Here is a 13107-nt window from a genome sequence, read left to right on the forward strand (position 1 = left end):
TCTTTTTGCTTCTGGATGTTGTCTGTCTATTGATACTTAGAACAAAAGCCACCTTGGAGGATCATGCAGGGAGCCCAACATGAGAGGAATACTAGCATACATAAAAAGGTAGAATGGAAAGATGTAAAGAGCAGGGCTTTTTGAACCACTGGATCAGCCAACCCTAGTAATATGTTTCAATTCTTTCTAACCAACCTACAAGGTTCAATGGAATGAACAAGTTTTTAATATTTGGCTATTAAAAAGAAAATCCATGTGTTGAATAAATGATCTAAAAGGAACAGATTGCAGTAGCCTCAGTCATCCAGTCCGTCTTTCTCTCCCATTCAACCATTCTAGCCCCAGGAAGACTCTTGGGTCTGGTTCTGATAAAACAGATGCAATTTGTAATTACACTTCATGGACTAATAGGTCACTTGTGCAGATCTCTGCTGTCTCTATTCCAGGAAAACTGGGAAAATGGAGTTGCATTGAGGGCATCATCCTTGATGGTGGTGTTGCCAATTATACAAGCATACTCTGTGTTGACGGCTCAGACCTGATCATCCATCAGAGATGAATGGGTTTTGGGATGGTTCCTCTCCCAAGGCTGTTCCATTAGAACAGAGTTTCTTAACCTTATTATTGATATTTTGGGCCAGATAAGTCCTTATTGTGGGGCTTCTCTGTGCATTTTAGGATGTTTAGCAGCAACCCTAGCCTTTACCCACTAGATGCCAGTATCACCCCAAGTTGTGACAATCAGAATGTCTCCAAAAATAGCCAAATGTCCCCCGGGAGGAAAAATTGTCCCCTGCTTGAGAACCAGTGTTAGAGATGGAGGATTGTCTTTTATAGGTCCATTTTTGTCCTAAGACTAGGGAAGAAGAGAGGGGAGTTCTATCGTTGCCTTATATATTGGTAGTGAGAAAAATAGAATAAATTAGTAAGTTCTTCAAATTGGTCTTTTCAACCATGGAAAGAACCTTTTGATTTGAGGTATGTTTTGAGCTCAAATACAGTTACTGATTAAATTTTCACCCTTAAAAAAATCAGTGAACTAAAAAAGCAAAGTCAAAATTACATTATTTTTTAATCCCACCCCCAAAGTTTAAATAAACATCAATTTATCAAATAGCCTGTAATGTGATGATGTTGAACTGGCTTCTTAGTGAGTCTTCAATTTTCAGCGTTAGTAGATTATCCAGGAATTCACACTCCATTTGAACATGTGAAAAGTCTACCTGTGAGGACAGTTCAGATGTGAATGGAATCATGCCTGAACAAACTTGTATGCATGGGACAAGTAGATTGATTGCCATTTTATTTTATAAAAGCTAATATTAACTAAGATATTATGGGCCAGGGAGTACAATAAATGCTTTTGCCAAAATGACAAAACTCTCCCAATGTCTGTGATTTAAATTTTTATGTCCATTTTGCATAGTAGGTAACAGGGTCTTTTTGCTAGGGCTTTGCAGCATGCTGCATACATAGATTACCTATACATGGTAGATAATAAATACTGGAGTGAGTGTTGCCAATTTATTGACTCACTGTAAGAGGCTTTAGGTAAAGATTTAAAATAAAAGTAGACATTTAAAGCATCTTTAAAGCAGTAAAGATTCTACAGTTTGCAAAAATAAAGTCATATGGTGATTTGTGATTGTTCATCTTTTCCTCTACCCACTGCTACCTTTCCAATTACTAAGTCTGTTAATTCTACCTTTACAATAACTCTCAGACTTGTCTATGTCTCTACATCTTTACTGCGACTTCAGGAGTCCAAGCCACTATCTTCTGTTGCCTAAGCTCATTTCACCACATTATTCTTCTCCTCCTCCAATCCATTTTCCCCATAAAGCAGCCAGGGTGTACTTTTTAAAAAGTGAACATTTTGAAATACATTTAAGTCACTTGCCAGGCTTAGAACCCTACGGTGTGTTTCTCTTGTCTTTGGGATATCATCCAAAATCCTTAGTCTCCACAATAGTAGGATTAGGTCTCTTTTCTTCTCCAATATATGTTCCCTGCTTCATGTATGACTAGCGCATAGTAGGTTCTCAGAAGCTATGTCAGTGAACGAAGTTGAATTTGCCTTGAAAATGGGACTATACCAGGCCAACAACGTAAGTGCTAACACAGGAATGATTTTTTATCTTTGCCTTACAGATAGAAAACCAAATAGTGTTAAGTGGATAGATAGATTTTCAATCTGTCTGGAACCAGAAACTCAAAGCTTTAAAAAAAAAAGTCTTACCTATTTATTTATTGCTTTAAAGTTTATTCAAATTATTATATATCTTGCCTCATTGCTTAGTAGGTTTTTGACCAATAAGATTTCGGTATGCAGTGCACTAATATAAACTCTTAGATTGGCTTAACTACCTCTGATGTCACAATTTCCCTATTAGGAAGTCATAATTTTCTTGAAATACATGGTACAAATAGCCACTCTTGTTATTTTGTTTCATTATAAGAAAGGTAATCTACCAAAAATAAAAATGCTGGAAGGAGCAAGATAGCTTTGATTCCATGAAGACCTTTTCCATTTATGTACTTTAGCAATCTACTGCCGACAACTGAAGCTGGCTTTTACTTTCTTTTACAACTAATGTTGTTTTGTTTTTCATGTTTGTTAGTTAATAGGCAAATGGAAGAATGAACCTACTTAGAATTACTCCTTCAACTCATAGTTCTTTTTCAAATCAACTATTAAAGCTTACCATCTTTCTACTGCTTAGCCTTCCTGACTCAGAAGGAAAAGCCATTTGGACAGCTCACCTGAATATAACATTTCGGGTGGGAAGTCAGATTATATCAGAATTAGGAGAGAGCGGAGTGTTCGGGAATCATTCTCCTCTGGAAAGGGCGTCTGGTGCCGTGGTACTTCCTGAAGGATGGAATCAGAATGCTTGTAATCCTTTGACCAATTTCAGCAGGCCTGAACAGGCAGACTCGTGGCTGGCACTGATTGAACGGGGAGGCTGTACTTTTACACATAAGATCAACGTGGCAGCAGAGAAGGGAGCAAAAGGGGTGATCATCTATAATTATCCAGGTACGGGCAACAAAGTCTTTCCCATGTCTCACCAGGGAACAGAAAATATAGTCGCTGTGATGATAGGCAACCTGAAAGGCATGGAACTTTTGCACTTGATTCAGAAAGGAGTGTATGTGACGACCATCATTGAAGTGGGAAGGATGCACATGCCATGGCTGAGCCATTATGTCATGTCTCTGTTTACCTTCCTGGCTGCCACTGTTGCCTGCCTTTTCCTGTACTGTGCCTGGAGACCTGGAGTGCCCAATTCTTCCACCAGGAGGCGAAGACAGATAAAGGCAGATGTGAAGAAAGCTATTGGTCAGCTTCAACTGCGAGTGCTCAAGGAAGGGGATAAGGAACTAGATCCAAATGGAGATAATTGTGTTGTTTGCTTTGACATATACAAGCCCCAAGATGTAGTACGTATTTTAACTTGCAAACATTTTTTCCATAAGGCATGCATTGACCCCTGGCTTTTAGTCCAGAGGACATGCCCCATGTGCAAGTGCGACATTCTGAAAACCTAAGAAACCCAGAGAATCTTCTGAAGATGTAACCAGATCTTCCCAAATACTAAGATTAAATGAATTCTCTTACTGCATTTTACATAGAAAATTTCAACTTCCCTATCCAAGTACTAAAGAGGGTGAAATTCGTGTGTTTTAAAAATAAAACTCTGTATCATGCCCAGCTATTTGTACTTGTTGTCTTTCTAATCAGTTTTAATTGTTAGACATTTTTGCCATTATCCAAATAAGGACATTAGTGTATGTTAAAAACAATATTAATTTTTATCTTCAAATTACTAGGATTATGACATTGCCGCAGAGAATTATCCATACTAAAGTTTCCTTTTTTAATACTAGTTTTTACATTTTGTCTCCACATTTTATTTAATTTTGGTACCTAATAATTTATATCTCTGATTTCCATGGTTAATTAATTTTGTTAATACCCAGGAAATATGGTTTCCAAAGCTCCTGACTGGATGGATAATGTGTTCTAAATAATTATTTTCGATGATAGTACTTTTGGTTATGTAACTAAAAGTGTTTTAAGTTATTATAGTCCTCATTTAGGACAGCATTGCAAACATTCACCTCTGTTTGCCAGAGCTCTTTAAATCTTAGCATAGCGCATTAGCTATGGTAGCAGATTTATGTTCTAGAATTATCTCTAGTAAATGCTTCTCTTTTCTTGTCCAAATGGAAATGAGTGTTTCTCTGGGACATTTTGGTAACTGAGCAGAGCTGAAATTTTGTACAATTGCCTTTCCATATTGTATCTTTTGCCTTATTTTTACATCTTCCGCTTTTCTAGAGATGAATAAACACCTATGTAACACTGAGGGGCAGAAAGATTTGGGTTTTGTTGTATCGATGAAAATCTCTGTTTCTGGAGGATATGCTGAACCTTCGATGTCCAACTTAGGGGACACTTTTATGAGTCTATACAACATGTACTACACTTTTTTTGAAAAAACAAAGGGAGGGGATTATGTGGCAACAAAATCAGATTAATGGTTTTAGGAAGAGAAACTTACCCAGTGTGTGCTGAAGGTTTCATATCAGTATTATTTTCTTTTTATGCCTCTTTTTATTGGACCCGCAGGCCTCTTTCCTTCTTCCTCCCTACTCGTGTAACAAATTACCATGTTGAAGATTCACATTTCATGTAAGTACCAGCTCCCTTAGTCTTGGGAGCCCCAACCAAAAGTGTCTCTTAGCATCCTGCTCATAGAGATCAGAGACATTTATGTTCAAGATCAAAATGCTTGGCTTTGACTTCCTAGCTGATGAGAAAATCCCACTGAGATACACTCCCAGTGAAGGATGTCAGCAGCCGCCACGGCTGCCCATGTTTGTTAGTTCACATGTCATTCTTTACCTTTGAAGTCATGTTGTGCCACTGACATGAGAGTAGCAAAATTGTAGGCAGAGTAGACAGTGCCTGTGGGGTCTTTCAGCAGGGGTGGTATTGAGTTTGGCAAAAATGTTTGTTAAAAGCTTCTGCTTATGACCTTTAACAGTTGCGGCTTCAATGGTTAACTTTAAGTGGGGACCTCGAAAGTTTTCTTTTTAAAATCAATAGCTACATTTTTAAAAAATGAATTCTGCTAAACTGATACTGCTGTATTTAATCTTTCCCCCTATACCCTTTCTCTTCTTCCCTCAAAATATTGTTTAAGAACAGATGGCAGGGTCTGCAGAGAAGTGAGCTGCCCTCTTCTGTCTTTACTCCTGTCAGACGTAGTCGATGTGTACAGTCAATGGAAGAGTGAGAAAGTGAGGTGGGAAGTAAATCGAGCAGGATCCTCTACTTTTAAAAATAAAAACAACAAAACAAAACCAACCAGCTTCTAAGCAAGCTTGGATTAAATAAATGTAGTACAATGGTTTACATTACCAATCAAAAATTAGCACTGTGACCAAACGTGATATAAAAGTAGTGTTACTGAGCTTGCCCCTTTTACCTCACATTTGCCCACAGTGTTAATTTTTAATTATCATTCTTTTTTTTAACTTGCCTTTTGTTGTAAATATTTCCTTTACTTGTGAAGAAAAATGTAGCATTCTTGCATATGCTTTCAGGTTTTAAAGAGCAAGCATTGTAATGATTTTATATTAAATTTTTACTTTAACGTGCTACCTGCTACTGTTATATGTAACAGCTCAGTAATTAAAGCCACCTTATAACAACATAGAAATCACTCATAACAACATTTGAAACATTTAAGCCAATAGGTTTGCAGTTCACTCTGAGCTCTTACCTAATTGGCTGCTTTGCTTTGCCTTGTATGTCATAATCATACCACACAACAATAAGCAGTCTCCAGAGTCACAGTAGTGAGACTGGGATTTATTTTTCAATCTAAAGTTTTTTTCTTTCTCTCTCTAACAAAACATCTGAAACTCATAAGACATCTTTAAGAATTTCTTAGGAAAACATGCTGGAAGACAGTGGATCTTGTTTTCATCCAGAACATTTTTTTCTCTTCATTATCTAAAACTGATTTTTAACAGATGTGGAAGCCACATCTGTTTGTCGGGTTGGTTCTTAAGTCACTAGGCAAAGAGAAAGATGAATCTACTCAAGATGGACACTTGGAGAAACAACACCGCATCTTCCTGGCTTATAAAATTCAGTTTTCTTTGGCTTTTTAGTCAGAACTGTTGCCGAGCAAGTGCTGTTTGGACGGCTTTCATGAACATATCATTTCATGTTGGGAATCGCACGTTGTCAGAGTTAGGGGAGACGGGAGTATTTGGAAGAAGCTCCACTTTGAAGAGAGTGACAGGAGTAATAGTACCACCAGAGGGAAAAATCCAAAGTGCTTGCGATCCCAACACCAGGTTCAGCCGACCAAAGAACTCAGAGACCTGGCTCGCACTTATTGAACGAGGGGGTTGTACTTTCACACAGAAAATTAAGGTGGCGACAGAGAAGGGAGCCAGTGGAGTGATCATCTATAACTTTTCAGGAACTGGCTATGAAGTGTTCCCCATGTCTCATCAGGCATTTGAAGGCATTGTTGTGGTTATGATTGGCAACTTAAAAGGCAAAGAAATTTTCCATTTAATTGAGAAGGGAGTTCACGTTACAGTCATGATTGAGGTGGGGAGAAAACGTGGGATCTGGATGAATCACTATTTTGTCTCTTTTGTGATCATCACAACTGCTACCTTAGTATATTTCATCTTTTATCATATTCGGAGACTTTGGGTAGCAAGGATTCAGACCAGGAGATGGCAACGATTAACAGCAGATCTCAAGAATGCATTTGGCCAGCTCCAAGTTCGAGTATTAAAAGAAGGAGATGAGGAGATAAATCCAAATGGAGATAGCTGTGTGGTTTGCTTTGAACACTATAAGCTTAATGATACAGTTCGTATTCTGACTTGTAAACACTTTTTCCATAAGAATTGCATTGACCCCTGGATTTTATCCCATGGGACATGCCCCATGTGCAAATGCGACATTCTTAAAGCTTTAGGGATTCAAGTGGATGTTGAAGATGGACCCGAATCTTTGCAAGTTCAAATGTCCAATGAATTGCCTGAAACCCTATCACCTGGTGAGGGGGAGACAAGTAATGAACTTCCTCCTGCAAGACCATCAGATAAAGTAATGCATGTGGAGGAGAATCCTACTTCTCAGAACAATGACAGCCACCCTAGTTCAGTAGTGGAAGATGTTCATCCTTCACCTTGACGGCATGACCTTTGAGGAAGTGGATTAAACCTGTTTGTCAAATCATGTCTTAATGCTGACAAGCAGTTTGTCTGAAGTGTGATTTTGTGTCCTTTTTTGTTTCTTTGGTAATTTTCTGTATTCTTTATGAAGCCTCAAAGACAGAAAAAAAGGCCTAGCAGGATTTTTTTTTCTTTTGCTTAATTTTTGATCTTTGCTAAGTGTAACTTTTTGTCAATGTATGTTACTTCTGTGAGTATACATATATTTATTTTTATGTATATGTACGCGTTAAAACCAACGACAGACTTTTTTTCCTAAATATTTCCTGCATATATATTGGGCTTTATTTTTGGTAAGAAAATTGTTAATATATTTGCATGTTCGTTCTAATACCGAAACTATCAAGTTTGAAAAACATGAATTATCTTTTATGTGCTAGGGAGAGGAAAAAGTATCTTTTGATAATATATTTATAGTGTAACATATTAGTTTTGAAGTCATTGTGCTGTTTTTTTTTTCATTCTTGGCATGAAAATTTTGCTGTACAGAATTTTAATTACTATTATTTTTGATAAACAGTTCTGTTTAAGCAATTAGTACATTGCATATGATATGCATAGTGAGAGGAATTTAAAAAATACTAGCACTCTTTAAGTGAGCAGCAAGTACTTCAGTGCCCAATATAATTTACCATAATTATAACATGTTCATAATACATAGATTTAATGATAAAGAATTCCTATGATATTTAGTCTTGGCGTATTTACTTGCATGTTTTCCTCCTCCCTACTCCACTAGTTATTTTTGCCTTTAAATAAAATGTTTAAAATATGCCAGATTATTTTGGAGATAAGTACCACAATGTAGAAATTATTGTTAGGACATCTCGGGATCATGTTTGTTTTGTTCACCATATTCCCAGGGTCTAGCACAGTCCCTGGCCCTCAAGTATTCTTGAATAAATGAATGAGTAAATTAATAATGATAAATACCTTTTTCATAATGCAACTATTATGTGTTAATCTGGAAAAACTGAGCTGTTTATCCCAATCATACAAAATAATGGGGTACTGATGCTGAAAATTTTCATTGTAAATTACTTTGACAAAATGTTTAGTTATAATTTTAGCCCAGAATTCATCATTATAGTTTAGCATGTGTAGTTTTAATGAGTAGCTTTGAATTATCTAAGGCTAACACTGGGATTGGAATATATCTCAACCCTGGAGAGAGACCTAGTGGAGTGGAATATTGTGAGTTGCTCACTGCTAACAATACTGGAATTCAGACACAGGAGAATGGTAGTAGTTGGCTGTAACTGCAAGCCCAAGGAAGACTGGTTAAAGGAGGAGAGGCACTCATCTAAGGCCAGGAAGAATCGGGACACAGTAGAAACTAGACAGATGACTAGGCTGAGGATGATGCCCTACTTGATATACACAGGCTTTTTTACACCCAACCTTGGAGAGGCTTGACTGTGCTAATCACAAGAGCTGTTTTTTGAAAGAACTGCATAGCACCAAGGCTACTGGAGGATTTAGCAGGGCCACTGTTTTGAGTGTCATTTTGAGTCTACCCTGAGAGAGTAAAGTCATTCCCTGAGGAACTAAGCACCACACTTAAGCGAGAGGACACTGAAGGCCCCATGAGAGCCACCCCTGAAAGGATCAGCTCCAAAGCCAGGATAAGCTTTCATCTTAGACTGGCTACTGTTGCTGCCACTAGAGGGTAGCAGCTGATGGGGGCCGGGGTGGCTAGAGTGATTTCCACTGGTTGCCAAGAAAATCACGGGAGCTGTGAAAGTGAATGAACGCGTCTGTAGTGTTGGCAGTCCGTGAACCCAGAGTTCTAGGATCATCACAGCTCTACATATTCTTAGGAAATTCTTGTGGGATACTTGTTCCACGAGAGACCTGGCACTTGAGGAATTTGTTTACTCTTCACACTAACAATACCATTGTGTTCTCTTTCCATTCTTCCTCTGCATTCTCATTAGTTTCTCCTTTCCTTTCCTTTGTCTTCCTTTATTCGCCCTTTGTTCTTCAATGTCAACCTTAGGCCTGACTCACCCCATATGTGAGAAATTAGCATGTTCATACTTTTATAAGATTGCTTTTGTTAATATGGACATTTAACATTTAACACAATACCCTTGTTTGATCTGATAATTTCCAATGGGTGGTTGTTAAAGGGTGATTAGGATTTGTATTTGGGGTGGGAGAGGAAGGGTCTAGTCAGTCAGTGAACCTGGGAACTGTCTGCTGAGTGCCTTCCATGGACCAGACAGTGGACTGAGTGCTTTACATAGCTGTTTCTTCTATGTCAGAATAAAACAGCAGTTTTAATCCTTGTCTTTAGAATGTTGTAAACAGATCAATGAACCACTTTTACTCTGGGTTTAATAACTAGGACCTAGAAATAGCACTACTGTGTCAAATATTATTCATTGTAGTCGATTTTTTACCTATCCTGTGGGCTATACCATTTTCTCTTGTACTTAGGGATGCAAATATACCTTGACGTAATGACATGGGACCGTAATGTGGATTATTTTGCCCCTAATACCAGTGCCATAATGGGTTTTCCTTGTACCCCTCCTTTTTATGTTTTTGCATTCTCTGGTAATAAAATTTTGATTCCCTACTCCCTGCTCAGTAGGGGGTTGATGTTCTTCATGAAAATTAGACTTGCTTTTTTCACCATTACTTGGATAAATTAGGTTTAGTATTTCACTAAAATGAAAAATATTCTCGAGGACTGTAACTCTGGGTGATTCTATAGGTGAAATTATTTACGCCCATCTATAGAGTACCTCTTTTTACAAGACACACTACTTTGATAATATCCATCTAGCTATAGAATTATTATAATGCAGTTGTCCTATAGAGAGTGTTGGTCATCCATCGTTTACATTATTGAGCCCTTTGAAGGATTTAGTGAGCCAGGGATCTGGCCTTTCTGATGGGATTTAAGCTTAATGTACACTTAAGAGTGTTCTCTTCTCCACACTCACTGGCTTTTGAGGCAGCATAGAGGAAACAAGGAGGGGAGTGATCCGAGTTTGGGGAAGCAAATAGAGGACATCTTCACATTCTGATACTGTATGAAGGCGTCATTTTCTTTCTTTTTTTTTTTTTTTTTTGAGACAGAGTCTTACTCTCTTCCCTGGGTTAGAGTGCTGTGGCGTCATCCTAGCTCACAGCAACCTCAAACTTCTGGGCTCAAGCGATCCTCTTGCCTCTCAGCCTCCCGAGTAGCTGGGACTACAGGCATGCGCCACCATGCCTGGCTAATTTTTTCTATATATTTTTAGTTGTCCAGATAATTTCTTTCTATTTTTTTTAGTAGAGACGGGGTCTTGCTCTTGCTCTTGCTCGAACTCCTGAGCTCAAACAATCCGCCCGCCTCAGCCTCCCAGAGTGCTAGGATTACAGGCATGAGCCACCGCGCCCGGCCCTGAAGGCGTCATTTTCATGGCAATTCCGTCCACCCATTCTGTCGTTTACTATGAGCACCTGTTGAAGTACTGCAAGAATGGAAAAACAAACACATGTACTCGATACTGAATTGGAGCTAATCGATCAACACTTACATGCACATATGGAAGTAAAACTCAACGGAAATCAAGCAGGTGGGAGGGGGAAGGAGGGGATGGGTAAATTCACACCTAACGGGTACAATGTACACTATCTGGGTGAAGGGCACACTTATAACTTTGACTCAAACTGTACAAAAGCAAATTATACAACCAAACGTGTATACTTCCGTAATATTCTGAAATAAAAAAAAAATGTTTCTTTGGTTTGGTATTTACTGCATTTTCCTCTAATATTTAGTTCTTAGTGATGAAAAATAAAGATTACAGTTTATTACATTTACCAGCATAGAAATATCTTAAAATGCACACCTGGTTTTATAAAAGGCAATAACTTTGTGGCGGTAGGGGCAGCGTACTTTAACTTTAGAAAAAGAGATGATCCACTCCCTATGCACAAGTGTTAGTGTCGTTCCACCACAATCCATCCACCAAAACCTCCCCCTTCCACAGCCATGACACAGAGCCCAACACCTCTCTGCGCAATTATGGAGTCATCTTCATCAGACTTCCAAGTTACTGTGTCCCTTGATGATTTTAGGTGCTGCCGTGAGTATTTTTCATCCCTGTTGATGGATGAGGTAACCCTGATTCCAAAACTTCTCTACATATGCAGCCTTCTTCTCCAATTCAGCAACACTCCAATGTTGCCACACATAGGGTTGTGTCTTCTTTTGAGAACTTCCCAACTTAGAGCCTCTCTTTCAGAATTCCCTCTTTGAACTCACTTGACCTGTCATCTCCACCACTTCTTCAGACTTGTTCTTTGTTCTCATCCCAACCAGAGTTTCCCTGAATGGTCCATCTCTTCTTTTCCAACTTCAGCCTAGAATCAATTGTAAGTCATTTTCGTTTTATCCTACCAAGCGCTACTGAATTCTTTGCCTCCAACACTTTTTCTACAGGATCATTTGCCTGTCCCGAATCCTCCCTACTATCTGCTTTTGATACTTCTATTCCACAGCAGCCACTTATTACTCAAGTTGCAGTGTCTATTATCTGATTTCAACCAGATCTTTGCTTCCATTTGAAATCCTTTATTCTCTGAACTCCCTTTTGTATTCCCCATAGAGCAGTACGTCTAAGCTTTGGCTGTACCTCAGAATCACCTAGGGAGCTTTTAAAATTCTCAATGCCCAGGCTGCACTCAAGACCTCTGGGCTGGGACTCAGGCATCAATAATTTTTAAACTTGCTCAGGTGATTCCAATGTGTGCACATGATTGAGAACCATTGCCAGAGGGCTGTTCCAAAGAGCAAGTTCACACACTCGAGTGGGTGGCCCACAAGGGAAGAGGAGAGTTCTTAATTCCACCTGTTCACTAAAGGTCTGAAAAGATATCAGTATACTAAAACAGGGGGCCAAAGATGAAATTGAGAAGAAAGTCATGTAAATTCCTGGACTTGAGCATATAAACCAGCTTCACAAAGACTAGAGGGAGACACACAATTTAGCTTCTATACAAAGTGTCACTGAAAATAAGTGCAAGATGAGCCACTGGGCATGTAAGTGGGCCCTCCAAAGGAATGTGGCATCTTCTGCATTAATAGCAGCAATTACTGTCCTTCCTTCTCCTTCACTGATCTTACCCGGATAACAGTTTCGTTGACTCATTTGTTCACTCATTCAACAAATACTGATTGCCCTGGAAATACAGTGGTGAATCATACAGAACTCTTTGCCTTCATGGAGTTTGCTTTATAGTGGGAAGAAAGTAAAATAAATGTCATATGCTAAATAGTTGTAAGTGCTACGGAGAAAAATGAAACACAATAGAAAGCTGTGGAAGATAGTTGCAGTTGTAAATATTATAGAAGAGATGTCACTGAGAAGATAAACAGTTGGAGAAAGACCTGAAAGAAATGAATGAAGGCCCTGCTCTAGCACCCATGTGGAAAGAGTGCAGTGTCGCCTAAGGAGAGTCTCCAGGACAGTAAGTGGTTTAGTTAATCTGAGGAACGTTTAACCTGGAAGGCAGAAGATGGTGTTAGCTGCCCTTGAACACTTGAAGAATGGACTTGGGAAGAATTTAGATTTTCTTTGTTATTACAGGGGTTAGAACTGGGTGAGAGAATGACAGCTAAGGGAGAGCCTTGCCACCTGGAAACACAGAACTTTCCAGAAGTGAGTCCTGCCTGTAGACAGGTTGTTGCCTTCAGAGAGCAGAGTTTCTCCTTCTTAAAGGAGTTTGATATTGTTTGGATGTTGTTTTAGTGGTGGTGGTGGTGGTGGTGAGGGAATTCGAGCTTGGAAGGGTGATTGGATTTATACCTTTGGGGTCCCTTACAATCCC

The 13107-nt window shown here is 38.9% G+C and overlaps 3 protein-coding genes across 3 annotated transcripts in view; all 3 read left to right on the plus strand.

Annotated features, from left to right (window-relative positions):
• The window catches only part of CADPS2 (Ca++-dependent secretion activator 2), a 645614-nt gene that overhangs the window by 225253 nt on the left and 407254 nt on the right, over positions 1–13107 (plus strand). The gene's annotated exons all lie outside the window — the stretch shown is intronic.
• RNF148 (ring finger protein 148) lies at positions 2427–3717 on the plus strand. The gene has a single exon (XM_012652793.1). The coding sequence runs from the start codon at positions 2641–2643 to the stop codon at positions 3550–3552; it is 912 nt and encodes a 303-aa protein (XP_012508247.1). The 5' UTR covers positions 2427–2640; the 3' UTR covers positions 3553–3717.
• RNF133 (ring finger protein 133) lies at positions 5855–7302 on the plus strand. The gene has a single exon (XM_012652792.1). The coding sequence runs from the start codon at positions 6107–6109 to the stop codon at positions 7235–7237; it is 1131 nt and encodes a 376-aa protein (XP_012508246.1). The 5' UTR covers positions 5855–6106; the 3' UTR covers positions 7238–7302.

This window comes from Propithecus coquereli, unplaced genomic scaffold (genome assembly GCF_000956105.1).
Source record: "Propithecus coquereli isolate 6110/MARCELLA unplaced genomic scaffold, Pcoq_1.0 Scaffold4, whole genome shotgun sequence".
In the NCBI taxonomy this organism is placed as follows: Eukaryota; Metazoa; Chordata; class Mammalia; order Primates; family Indriidae; genus Propithecus; species Propithecus coquereli.